Source organism: Chelonoidis abingdonii, chromosome 1, assembly GCF_003597395.2.
Source record: "Chelonoidis abingdonii isolate Lonesome George chromosome 1, CheloAbing_2.0, whole genome shotgun sequence".
NCBI lineage: Eukaryota > Metazoa > Chordata > Testudines > Testudinidae > Chelonoidis > Chelonoidis abingdonii.
Window position 1 is genome coordinate 263,992,210 of NC_133769.1, and position 13,276 is coordinate 264,005,485.

General features: G+C 40.9%; 1 protein-coding gene across 2 annotated transcripts in view; it reads right to left on the reverse strand.

Annotated features, from left to right (window-relative positions):
* The window catches only part of MYO16 (myosin XVI), a 650,995-nt gene that overhangs the window by 506,105 nt on the left and 131,614 nt on the right, over positions 1-13,276 (reverse strand). The window contains exon 1 of one of the 2 annotated variants that reach the window (XM_075061500.1): positions 6,802-7,097. The exons of the other annotated variant lie outside the window; for it this stretch is intronic. Within the exon in view, the coding sequence (XP_074917601.1) occupies positions 6,802-6,829 (28 nt within the window). The 5' untranslated portion in view covers positions 6,830-7,097. Of the gene's footprint in view, positions 1-6,801; positions 7,098-13,276 lie in introns of those variants that run through there. 2 annotated transcript variants of the gene reach the window in all.

Consider the following 13,276-nt stretch of genomic DNA (forward strand, 5'->3'; position numbering starts at 1 on the left):
CAGACTTCAAAGAGAAACTGCTGAGCTTCAGTTCATCTGCAAATTTGACACCATCAGCTCTGGACTAAACAAAGACTGTGAATGGCTTGCCAATTACAGAACCAGTTTCTCCTCCCTTGGTTTTCACACCTCAACTGCTAGAACAGGGCCTCATGCTCCCTGATTGAACTAACCTCGTTATCTCTAGCTTGCTTGCTAGTGTATATATATACCTGCCCTTGGAAATTTCCACTACCTGCGTCTGACGAAGTGGGTATTCACCCACTAAAGCTCATGCTCCAATACGTCTGTTAGTCTATAAGGTGCCACAGGATTCTCTGCTGCTTTTTGAGAAAGTATGTTACTTTGACCTTTACAGTTGTCTCTCATTTTATCTTCTGGATAGTCATATCTCTTTGCTGTCTACAGAATCACTACCCTGAAAGGAAGACATAAGTAGCCTGAATACCAAGAAATGTGAGGTTTATCGGGTTTTAAGCATATTAAAAGTACCTGGTATAATCTTTCACAAACACTGGTATCATACACATTTTAGATTTTACAATGGGAATACAAAATGACAATGATAGAATATAAATCTCTTCTGGGCATGATTGTAGTTAGAATGAAAAATGTTACACATAACCTATTATTTCAGCATGAAGTTTGAAATCCTGTGATCCTCAAAGGTCTAGCTAGTGGAAATTGCTTCCCTTACTTTTTATTCCATGCTATATTTAGCCTAATAAAAATGTAATAAATATCTTCTCTTTAAAATCTGCAAATGCTTTTCTATGCAATGAATTGCAATTGTAGGCAGAAAATGTTATACATACACTCATATTCTCTGTCTCTCTCACACACACATGCACACACACTTTCAAAGATGTGTGCCTAATTCATATTCATTCACCTCAATAAGCATTCTGATTTTCAAAAGCACCGAGCACCCAGCAGCTCCCATGGAAGCCAGTGGTAGCTGATTGGATGCTCCACAATTCTATAAAACTTTTCACTTGAAGACTTTGTAGTAGTGCAAGTATCATAATGGCAGTATTGCCAACCCAAAGCATTAAAAAATCCTGAGTTGGGATCCTCTTCCAAATATTAAATCTGAGATTCTTTTTATTTCTGATGGGGGGAGGGGGGGAAAGGTAGCAAATATGATCCCAATCATAAAGGCTAGAAATTTCCTTTCTGAAAAAAAGGGAAAGCTGAGATTCTCTCATAGTCATATAAATCCAAGAGCTGGAGAAATCACTCAACGTTGTGAGAGTCATGATAAAATTGTGAGAATGGGCAGCACTGCAATTAATTTCCCTTGTATACCTACACCTAGTTGGATTGCAGATGTGCTGGGGTTAGAGGGAGAAAGTGGTTAGTGGGTGTAGTGCTGCATGTAGCCAGGGCTAGGGAATAGAGGAACTTTTGTGTTTGACTCTGTTGAATTTAAAACATTCTGGTCTTGCTTCATTCAATCAGATACCCACAATGCTACCATAATGCTAGTACTGGCTAAAGCTTTCCCCTCTTTTAAACCACTGTTTTCACTTCTTATAAACTCACATTTCTTTAGTTGTCAAGGTAGGATGAGAAGTCCTCTGTGTTGTATTGTTATCTCTTTTCAATCTTTTTCATTTATGAAACACCCAGAGCCTTAGCTCGACACCCAGAGGCTTTTTTTTTTATAAATATGAAACAGACAGTGTTTCCTCAGCCTTCCTACCCTCACCATAGTTGACGGCCAATGTGAACAAATAATTTGCAATTAATAGCTTATTCCAGTATTGTGAAGGTGAAGATTCAAACATTGTGAGTCAGATCCCCCAAAATCATGATTTTTTTTTTAAACAAGAACTTTGGGGTTCATTTTATTGGTCATCTGGTTTCTGATCCTTTAGGGTGTGCTCAGTTCATACCTTCAAACTTTCCTCTCCATCCGTAAGTTCTAGAAATTTGCCTTATTTTTAAATGGAAGATGAATCTATTCTTTTCCAGTGCCTTTACAAGAGTGCATGTGTACACACACACATGGTAACATACACAGAGTGAATCTGTCTCAATTTTCTTATTCTGCCCCTCCCTCCCCCCGGAGAGAAATCCCCTTCCTAATCTCAGCAGCAGCTGATAGTTTTGCTAACCATCTCATTTCAATAATACTCATAACCTTATTCCAAAGGTCACTCTGTCACAAGCATGTACCAGGAAAAATAAATGTTCCCTACAACCATACTGTATACATTACTTAGCTCTTTTATTGTGCAATAAACTGAGACACCAGTTAGCTGGCACCATAATGATATTGCAAGCTACAGTGAAGAGCAGTCTAGTGGATAAAGCCCTAGTCTAATAGCCTGGAGATCTCGCTTCTATTCACAGATCTGCCATTGACCAGCTGTATGACTTTGGACAAGTCATTTTATTTCCATGTCCTCTGTTTCCCCATCAGTGGTGTGTAAAATGTAGAACATGTCATTTTTGTGGCACATCAGATATAATGGAGCAAATGAATGAAAATTGGCTCTGGCTCAACCCTGGAAAGAGAGAAATCACATTAATAGGAACAGGAAAAATAAACCACTAAAGAATTTGCCACTTATTTAACCTCATCAGTGATCAAGGGCATTAGACCACAGATTGTCAGCACAGAGTGAAGGCTTTGGTCATCACTGCTTCTGGACGCATAGATTGGTGGTTAGGAATTCCTTCTTTCATTTTAGACTAACCGGGAAGCCACACTCTTCCTTTTCAAATCAATCTATCAAGAGTCACACTTTGTACTTACTCAAATTAAGAGATTACAACTCGTTCTGCCGAATGGAACCACCACAAAAAAGGCTGACATTGTTGCAGCATGTAACAGCACACCTCCTAAGCTACAACAGCTGACAAGAACATCTCACACATGTTCTTCACAAACTGCACTGGCTTCCCATTCACTACGGAAACAAATTCAAGGTCCTGATCTTAATCCACAAAAGATTTCTTGGGCTGGGGATTATTTCAGAGACCATCTCGCCTTCCCATATGGCTTCTCCTACTGACATAGCTACCACCTCTCATGGAGGCAGGAGTTATTAAGCCAACAGGAGAGCTCTCTCCCATCAGATGAGAGCAGCTTCACCAGAAGGACTCCAGCTGCATCGCTGTAAATGATGTAGTGTAGACATAACCCGTCACACTTAACTTTTTAACACACAAAAATATACAGTTATGGTTCCCAGCAGTATACACTGGAGTCAAAGCTAATACTTGTTTTATCTGAGAAGGGAGACACCAAATTATGAGTTGTTTTTTTTTATGAATTTAAAGGCAAAATCTCTTATAACATGTTAATTACTTTTCTCCAGCTGAAGCTTCTTTCCACCTTTTCAGATAGTATTTGGTAATTGGGGGCTATGTCATAGGCAGTTACTGCACTAACTTTGCACCTTTGGAAAGCCGGGTTCAAATCCTGGCTTGTCACCAGTAAAAATGAATTGAGTGTTCTCTTTCTAGTTCCCGACATGATTCTGCATGAATGAAAGCCTCTCTCTCTTGCACACACATACTTAAGAAAGGTGAACTATTAGAACAACAGTGATGTTGCAGTAAGGGTGTGACAGGGTTCTGATATTCACATCTGCTGGACATAACATTTGCATATGTTGATTTGAGCTAGACCCTTAGCTGGTATAAATCAACATAGTTCCATTGATTTCATTGGTATTTAGGAAACAAAGTTCAATGTATATTATGAGATTTGTGTCAGAACTATGATATTTGAGAGAGTGTAGAAGCAAGATGCTGCATAATTTGCAAAATTACATTAATTCATACAGTTGTGGGTCATATTATTTAGCATGAGAGAAGAATGGCACCCAGCAGAAGGCATGTAGTATTTCCTCTCTAACACTGTTCTCTCTGCCAGGGATGGAATGTGGTTCACAATAGCAGATAGCCAGGCAGAAGATGGTATAGCAACTGTCAGCACGGACAGTGACAGCTCTAAGCAGCAAAGGTATTTGGCTACAAAATCAGAAGGCCAATAGTAGTGGCAGCATGAGCTGTTCAAGCAGGCAGAAAGGAATAATGGGTTTGGGACTTAGGGTGTAGGGTTTTTGTTTTTTGGGTTTTGGGTTTTTTTGTTTTTCATTTTGCTTTTGTTGGTGCTTGTGTGAATTTTATTTAACATATTGGCTATGTGCTCCTTACCCAATGGAAGTGGAGGTTCATGATAGTTTATCTGAAAACAGCATGATGGCAGACAGCAATTAAGCACCAAGAACTGCACTGACAGGCATCAGCATTGGCAGCCCCGGGCACAATCTGGGCAGAATGCAGAGACAAAGTGGTGGAGTGAATTGCCCATGTAGTGTGTGTTTGGATGAAATCATGGATTACCTCTCATTTTCAATCTCCCATTGGCAACAGTGCATTTAATGAATGTAGGAATAGCCAATAAAAACCACTAATGGTGCTTTGTCTGTCCAGTAAGAACAGAACAGCATTTGCCTTCCTCCTCTCTTCCTTCCACCTCTCAGTCTGCAGTGGCTCATGGCATTTAGTTCAGAATTATAAACTACAAGCAAAATGCCAAAGCCAAACAAACAGCATGAGCAGTTGCTAATGTGTTGGCTTATCTGTATCTGTAATTTTTTATTTTTTTAAACATTTTCCCCTTTTCCCAAACCCTACAGAAACTCAGAATGAGCTCTGTTCAAACACATTCTGTCTAGTTCTCTCTCACACACAGAAACCAGCAGCGTGATGGATAAAACATATAAGTCACAGAGGACAAAGTCAGATTCTAACCACTGATTGGTGAGGATGCTTTCCCAGAACCTGAGAATGATTCCATCATCAGTACTGTCACCCTGTCCTCTCCTCTACCCCAAGCCCATACCTGTGCTCTGATCCCAATTGTCTCCTACCCCCTGCCACAAAAAAAACCTCCTTCCCCCTCCCAAGGTCCCTACCCCCATCAGCAATATCATTTGAGATATTAGGCTGCAGAGTAAAGAGTCATTACATTTGTCTCCTCCTCCCCAGTTGCAGGCAGGGATGAAAGTGCATTGCTAAAGCTATGTGGAGAAGCTGATGCAGTAAAAGGCATTATGACTGGCTCCAGGCAGCATCCATCACTTTCAGAAGTCAAACATTTAAAAGGAAAATTTAAAACATTTTATGTGGTAAAATATAGATTTAGTAAGAGTTTATTAATGCAGCAAGGCATTCAAAATAATAGAAAATAAACACTACTGTTATACACCCTCATCCTTGTATTTTCTTGTCCTTCATTGCTCTCTCCCTAGTCAGTACACCTAAGCTTCCAAGAATCCATCATTTGCCTCCTTATTGCTATAAAACCCTATTGTCTTCTTTGACTTTTATTGGTTACAGAACCTAGAAGTCTACTTTCAGAACTCTTTTATAGTGATATAGTCCATACATTTCATTATAGGTTATAATTTCATTACAGATTAAAGTCACAGCTACACTAGTAGTAAAGAAATATCGCAGTGAATAAAGGCAGATCTAAAATATATATCTGACATCTTACAAATGCTTCGTTTTGCTGAAAAAGTCTCATTATTAAGCCCCCATATCAAAACTGACAAACTGATTATTAGAAATCTTTATTAGAGTTATACAGAAAGAGTAAGTGATCTGTGCTCATGTGTATTGGCAGGGAATTTAAGTTTGTAAGTCCCATTAGTAATAGGGGGCCTTATACATAAATGCCACTGAATCTACATGAGAGAAGACGCTAATATTAAATTTCTCCTTGAGTTACAAAAGATAGTTTCAAGGTACCTCAATTCCATGCCAAGGACACTGAAGAATCACATTCTTCATTTCTTAACAATGATATACTATTTTAAAAATAGTTCCAGGAATGGCCTTCCTACATAGTGCACTTGTGTCAACAAAGACCATAATCCAGGGAGAAAACCTCTTTCACCAATGTCCCATTTGCTATTACAAGACAGTGACATTAATACTAGAAGAAGTCTGAAGTTTTCAAAGTCCTTCAGTGGAAAATATCCACAGCCAGCAAAGCAATTATGGTTGCTTGGAACAAAATGTAAAATGATAATTTCTTTGTCTGCTGTGACATCTATTATTTCCATTCACACATTGGATTTTTTTAAAGAAATTAATTCGCTCAGGAAATGCTATCAAACATGCAACTATGAAAAAGCACACCCTTTTTAAAGATACTAAAAAGAGATGATAAGAAATTGCTCTGCACTGAACCAATACACTTAGATCCCAATCAGTCTTTTAGAGCTGCAGCATGCATGATTCAAGGGTAAAAGTTTATTTTTTGAGTCTGTCCCACAGAATGGTTGCATTTTTCGGATTTAAATACTAGTGGGCGGCACAGAGGATTGATGTATAGTAGATCATGTGAGTGTTTTAATTATGGTTTGATTTTCATTTTTATTAATCCTGTCGGGGACCAGAGACAGGTCCTGGGCTGTCCTTGAAAGTACCTAGGACACAGACCTATGTCTGAGATGTTTCCTGTCTTTGGGCGGTTTTGTTCAACGACTGTTTAAACATATAAATAAAAGAAGTTTGGAAAGCTAATAATATGGGCTCTAAAATCAAAGCTGAGTCACACAGTGAATGAAGTTGTCAGTACACAAGAGAAAGAAGAAACATTTTACGCTGCCTGCATATATTCACATGCAATGTAACAATCCCTTCCATGACTATCAAACTGGCATCAGGCAGTATCTACCTTGATACTTTTAGCATAGGCAGTAAATACAGACACCTTAGAAAACAAAATAGAGACAATTATAAAATCAAAATAACCATTTTGTTACTTACAGCACTTGATAAAATTATAATGAGACATTCTTTCATCTCAGACCGTAGTCTTCCTACAGGTTTCAGCATTCTCTTCTGCTACAACTGTCATGCCTACAAAATACATTATTTAGAGCCTTTCCTCAGGTATCCAGTTTACCTCAGAATACATTATTTAATGTAGCTTCTGTTCCAAGATCTTGCAGAGGCTTCCAAGTCATTCTCACCCAGCTGCTGGAGTTAAGATAAACCTCTGTGTGTCTTGAACCATGACTATTGCACGTGCTATTGTAACACACTTGATTGACACTGCTCCTAATCCCACATCCTCAGGAATAGTAAAATTTAATTGGTGTGCACTTGCAGCCACATTCTTCCAGCACTGAGGTGTGCTGCTGCACTGCGGCTCTCACAGTCCTGTCAGTTAATGGCTTTTCAATAGCTTTCAAATGGCAGCTTGATGAAACTAAGCTTGATGAGTGAGCTTGAGTGAAGTAGCAGAACAAGGGATCTTAAACCTTATTTATGCATGTTGTCTGTGAGCCAAATGTGACCAGATTCTTAGCTGGTGTTCAAACGGGATTATTTTTAGTTGCCACCAGTTGCTGTGTGAATAGGAAATTGATACAGGTTACCAAAAATAACCTTTTAGCAACACAGATCGTTTTGTCAGTTTGTTCTAAGGTGAAAATGAGGACATAGCTCACAGCCACCTCTAGACTCCCCAGTTTGTCTGTAGGCTTGTGTTAAATTAAAAATGTTTGTGTTTGTATTCTGTAACCTGCTCTTATTTTGCCACTTCTTTGAAGACTGTAGTGAATTGCATCAGTATTTATAATTGGACTATTTTTGACTGAACTGGAATTCAGAAGAAAGGAACTGTAAGGTTTACATATTGAACTCATAACAAATATGTTTTTCTAATAATATTTTTAGCATTACAATTCTAATAATAAGAAAAATGTCTAATAAAATACAATCAGCTATAAACATACAATAAACTGCATTAAGTGCAAATTAATGTCTATATATTTGGTTATTTGACCTCTGAATAACATGCTGATGCATATGATGTATTACCCTGCATATTCTGGGTTGTTTAAGGGCATACAAAAGGCAGACCTGCATTGTATTTTAAATAAACACTCAGACTCCATCATTGATTTTTAAAAGCAAAATATGGAGATCTGGTTTCTACTACTTGGCAAATAGAACCTATACTAAAATGTCAACTAGTTGAATAGCAATTTTAAGAAAATTATTCTTGGAAAATATTGAGGTACTTGAAGATGATGACGGTGGTTTTGCTTCCTCTGTGCAATACACCATTATTATTATTTCACTGAGCAAGCATCTTGCAAAGTCAATCTGATTGGCTAGTCACAAATAGAACAACTGTTTGTCTGAAATATTGTTACTTGGTCTTATGCACACATGCCATTTTTAACATATAAGTAGAGTAAGGAGCAGGTCCACTTCATCAGCAATGATTACTAATTCAGATTTTATTAGCTGTCCTGTAAAGTTCTAATGAGGTGGACTGATACATATTCAGACATCCAGTGATCAATTAGCAAGCCCCTTAGGTGAAAACTCAGTTCCTGACTAATGGCTAACTATTGCACCTCAGCTTTGAGGTTTGATCAGCATAACAATTGCTTTCCATGAGTTACCATTCTTTCTTTGCTTCCAAAATACGTTTCTTTAAAATAAAAGAAAAATAATAACAGGAATAACCAAAGGAAATAAGTCCAATCAAAAGCAACAAAGAAATTGCATTACCGTGCAATCTTTCCTCTTAAAACTCAACAGTAGACCAAAAGAATGAAGTTAGTTCATTCTCCATTACCTCTCTCACTCTCAATCAGTACCCGGATGTTTTTGGTCCATATCTGTTTATAAAATAAATATCAGTGCTAGTCATAGTCTATGAGCAAATTGCAACAAATCTGACAAAAGAACCCTTTCAGCAATGATTTTGGCGGTGACATTCCTGATAGGTTCAACCATGGTATTATGGTCAAGTAGGAAGATTGTCTTTTATAATAGCATCATGCCTCTACCAATCCACACTGACTAAAAGCAGTAAGATTCTGTGTAAACCCTTCAGCAAGATGGATGGGAGCAGTGCCAAAAAAAAAAAAGGCCTTTGTCTTGAGACACAGAAGAATTACAGCTATGAAAACACATCAGATTATGGCTTGACCTAATGTGACAAAAATATTAGTTGGATCTTGTTCATTTGTGAATCCAACATGTTTATATAAAGATTGTGTTTGCCAAGCCAGAAAACTAGGAAGGGCACTGCTAAGGATAGACAGTGTACTTGGTGCTATAATAAAAAAAGGAGGTACAGTCTCTGCCTAAAAAAGAATACAATGTACAGGTCAGATTCTGAACTCAGTAACACTGCAAACAACTGAATGACTGCAGATTTACATCAAAGTAACTGGAAGCAGAATCTTGCCTTTTACAGAGAGACACAACATGCACTACCCTCTACAAATGATATTTCCAATTTAGTACATACATATGTTTTGCTTTTAGTGTATTAGGTGCTTACTGAATGGTTATCACTGGCTTTATGAAAGAAGTGGGTTATAAGGAAGAATTTAAATTGAGAGGTTGATTCTTTTCACATTCCTGGTGAGGAGGAGTTTTGGCACAAATGTGAGGGCAGTCTGGAAGACAGCACAAAAATGAGAGTGAAAGAATCATAGGACTGGAAGGGACCTTGAGAGGTTATGTAGTCCAGTCCCTTGCACTCCTGGCAAGACCAAGAAAGAAGGATCCCAAAGGAGTGGTTAAGTGAGAGTCACGACGGCCTAGTGAAGGGAGTAAGGTAGGAAATGGGGATAAATGAGAACAGAGCTATAGACCTTTGTAGAGATGTGAAGAGCCTTAAGGATGAGAAGTGGAAGCTAAAATTGAGATAGAAGGTCAAAGGAACCCAGTGCAGGAATTTTTAAAATGGAAGTGACATGGTCCGGTTGGAGAGTAAGAAACATGACTTTAGTTGTATCACTTTGATAGATAGGAGAGTAAAGCTGCTGGTTAATTTTTCAACAAAATATGTGTAGTCAGAAAATGCCGATTCTTCAAAATCAAAAGTTTTCACAGAAGCATGTCATTTCTGAGGGAACTTTCATCACAAAAGTTTCTCAGGTCAAGGATGGAATTTCTGGATTTGTCTGGGATGTGGCAGACCCAGTTTCAAGCCCTTGTTCTGAATTAGGCAGAGCAAGGATATGCCTTTGGGTCTTTGACATCCCAGGGAAGTGCCCTCACTACTGGGCTATAGCCTATTATGGGGCTTCTCTCTCTTCGAGATATTCCAAAAAGTCTTGTTTTCATTCTTCATCAGGACAAGTTTCAAGGTCTCAAAAATTTTCTCAAAACAGAATTCTTTTTTTACCTATTAGCCCTATTGCAGAGGGGCAGGATGGAGCACCTGGAGAGAGAAAGTTTCAGTACTCATGGTAGAAAATGACCCAGGATAAACAAGGATTTAAAATATTAAAACAAAGAGGAAAAAATAGGATTTTTTCAGATGCAGTGAAGAAAGAACCAATGGGATTTTTGCAGGCATTTGAAACTTGTCAAATTTCAGGTGATAATTCTAATGCGTTTGCAAAACTATTCATTTGGTCAACAAAGGAAGTGGTGTATTGGACATCTTGGATGTTTTTCTTTTCTAGACTGAAGTTAGGCAGTGAAAAAAAGGGAATTCTGGACACACGGAAAAAAACATGAACAACAGTTGGAGATCTACCATGTGAATGACCACAGCAAACATGGATCAAACCTAAATGCACTAGCACACTACAGTTTTTAAATCTTCAAGGATACTGACACAGTGTGTCTAAACACAGGCCCTGATCCAACAGAGTCCTAAAGAACTTGTTGATTTCAACAGGACTAGTCACATGCTTGAAGCTGAGCACATGTTTATATGCTATACTGGACTGGGACCATACACTGAACTGAAATTAAACCTGATTTCAAGTGTTTTGGAGGTTCAAATGTGCTATTTTGGACAGTTTCATGAAAATCATAGAACCACAAATTCATAGAAGATTAGGGATGAAAGAGACCTCAGGAGGTCATCTAGTCCAGCTCCCAGCTGAATGCAAGACCAACCCCAGGTAAATCATTCAAGCCAGGCCTTAAAAACCTCTAAGGATGGAGATTCCACCACCTCCCTAGGTAACCCATTCCAGTGCTTCACCACCTTTTCTAGTGAAATAGTTTTTCCTAATATCCAACCTAGACCTCCCCCACTGCAACTTGAGACCATTGCTCCTTGTTCTGTCATCTGCCACCACTGAGAACAGCCTAGCTCCATCCTCTTTGAAACCCCCTGTAGTGAGGCGGCCTGGCTCCCAGATGCCCCAGAGAGGGATGAGCCCTTACGGATGCCAAAGTGGGTGGAGTCACTGGAGCCTTAGCCTGCCCCCCCAGAGGTCAAGGCACAGGGCAGGAAGTATAAAAACCCAACCTCAGGGCTCAGAAGCGGCCTGGCTCCCAGAGAGGCCAGATGCTGATGCCCAAGCTCCCGCTGGGGAGACTTCCACCACCTGTGACTGACCTGAGGACTGGCCATACCTGCGGAGGCTGGACGCCGACCAGACGCCAGAAGAGTCAGTAAGCCGACTGGTACAAAGGGACCCAGAGGAGCTGCCCAGTTTACCCCTCGCTCAGTATCCCGAGGAGCCCATGGTGCAAGATGCCATGGAGGACGCCGCTGAGACGCAGGTACTAGTAGGGGGGAGTCAGAAGTAGCCCAGGGGCAGCCGACCCTAGTCTGGCTGCAGCACATTCAGAGCCAATGTCAGTGTGTTGTGGCCAGGATCCCCACTGACACAGCAGCAGGCTGCCTGCCGCTGTTAGGACCCCGGGCTGGAACACAGAGGAGTGGGCGGGCCTGCGTCCCCCCTGCTACCCCACTCCCGGGTGGCAGTCTCCCCCCTCGCCCTGATGCTCAGGACCAGGAGCTTGGGCTTGTTAAAATACTGATCTGTTTGCTCAGCCCCTGCCTGAGGGTCTGAGCCCCGAACTGTTGTTTGCTGCCCCGCCCTGACCAAGGGCCTGGGCTTATATACTGAGCTACTTTGCTCAGCTCCTGCCTGAGGGCCTGAGCGCCTGACTGTTTCCTACTTCACCAGGTTAATTCGCCAGCTCACCGGACTTGTGTAGTGAGGTGGCCTGGCTCTCAGTCACCCAAGAGAGGGGCGACCCCAACAGCAGACGTCTACACCCCCCTTCAGGTAGTTGAAGGCTGCTATCAGATCCCCCTTCACCCTTCTCTTCTGCAGACTAAATAACCCCAGTTCCCTCAGCCTCTCTTCATAAGTCATGTGCCCAGCCCCCTAATCATTTTCATTGCCCTCCACTGGATGCTCTCCAATTTGTCCACAGCCTTTCTGTAGTGGGGGACCCAAAACTGGATGCAATACTCCAGATGTGACCTCACAAGTGCCGAATAGAGGGGAATAATCACTTTTCTCAATCGGCTGGCAATGCTCCTACTAATGCAGCCCAATATGCCATTTGCCTTCTTGGCAACAAGGGCACACTGCTGACTCATATCCAGCTTCTTGTCCACTGTGATCCCCAGGTCCTTTTCTGCAGAACTGCTGCTCAGACAGTTGGTCCCCAGCCTGTAGCAGTACATGGGATTCTTCTGTCCTAAGTACAGGACTCTGCACTTGTCCTTGTTGAACCTCACCAAATTTCATTTGGCCCAATCATCCAATTTGTCTAGGTCACTCTACACCCTATCCCTACCCTCCAGCATATCTACCTCTCTCCCCCACCTCCTCCATTTTAGTGTAATCTACAAACTTGCTGAGGGTGCAAACCAATCCATCATCCAGATAATTAATGAAGATGTTGAACAAAATCAACACCAGGACAGACCCCTGGGGCACTCTGCTTGATACCAGCTGCCAGCTAGACATCGAGCCATTGATCACTACTCATTGAGTCCGACAATCTAGCCATCTTTCTATCCACCTTATAGTCCATTCATCCAATCCATGCTTTTTTAACTTGCTGGCAAGATTACTGTGGGAGACTGTATTAAAAGCTTTGCTAAAATCAAGGTATATCACATCCATCACTTTCCCCATATCCACAGAGCCAGTTATCTCATCATAGAAGGCAGCCAGTGGCTGGCAGTTGGAGACCGTGAACTTCAAAGAAAGGTTTGAAAGCTCGAAGCCTCTGGTAACTGGCTGAGCCTTAATCAGTGGGCGGTCATTCACTCAGGCCAGGGCTTTATAAAGCCGCGCACAAGCGACCAGGGGCTGCTAACAGGGAGTTTCACAAGAGAGTTCTCCAGGTGAAGGAGGAGCAAATACAGCATCTGTGGGGTAAGTGACTGTCTGTAGTGTTTCTCCTCCCTTGGTTTTCACACCTTTACTGCTAGAACAGGGCCTCACCCTCCCTGACTTAACTAACCTCGTTATCTCTAGCTTGCTTGCTAGCATATATA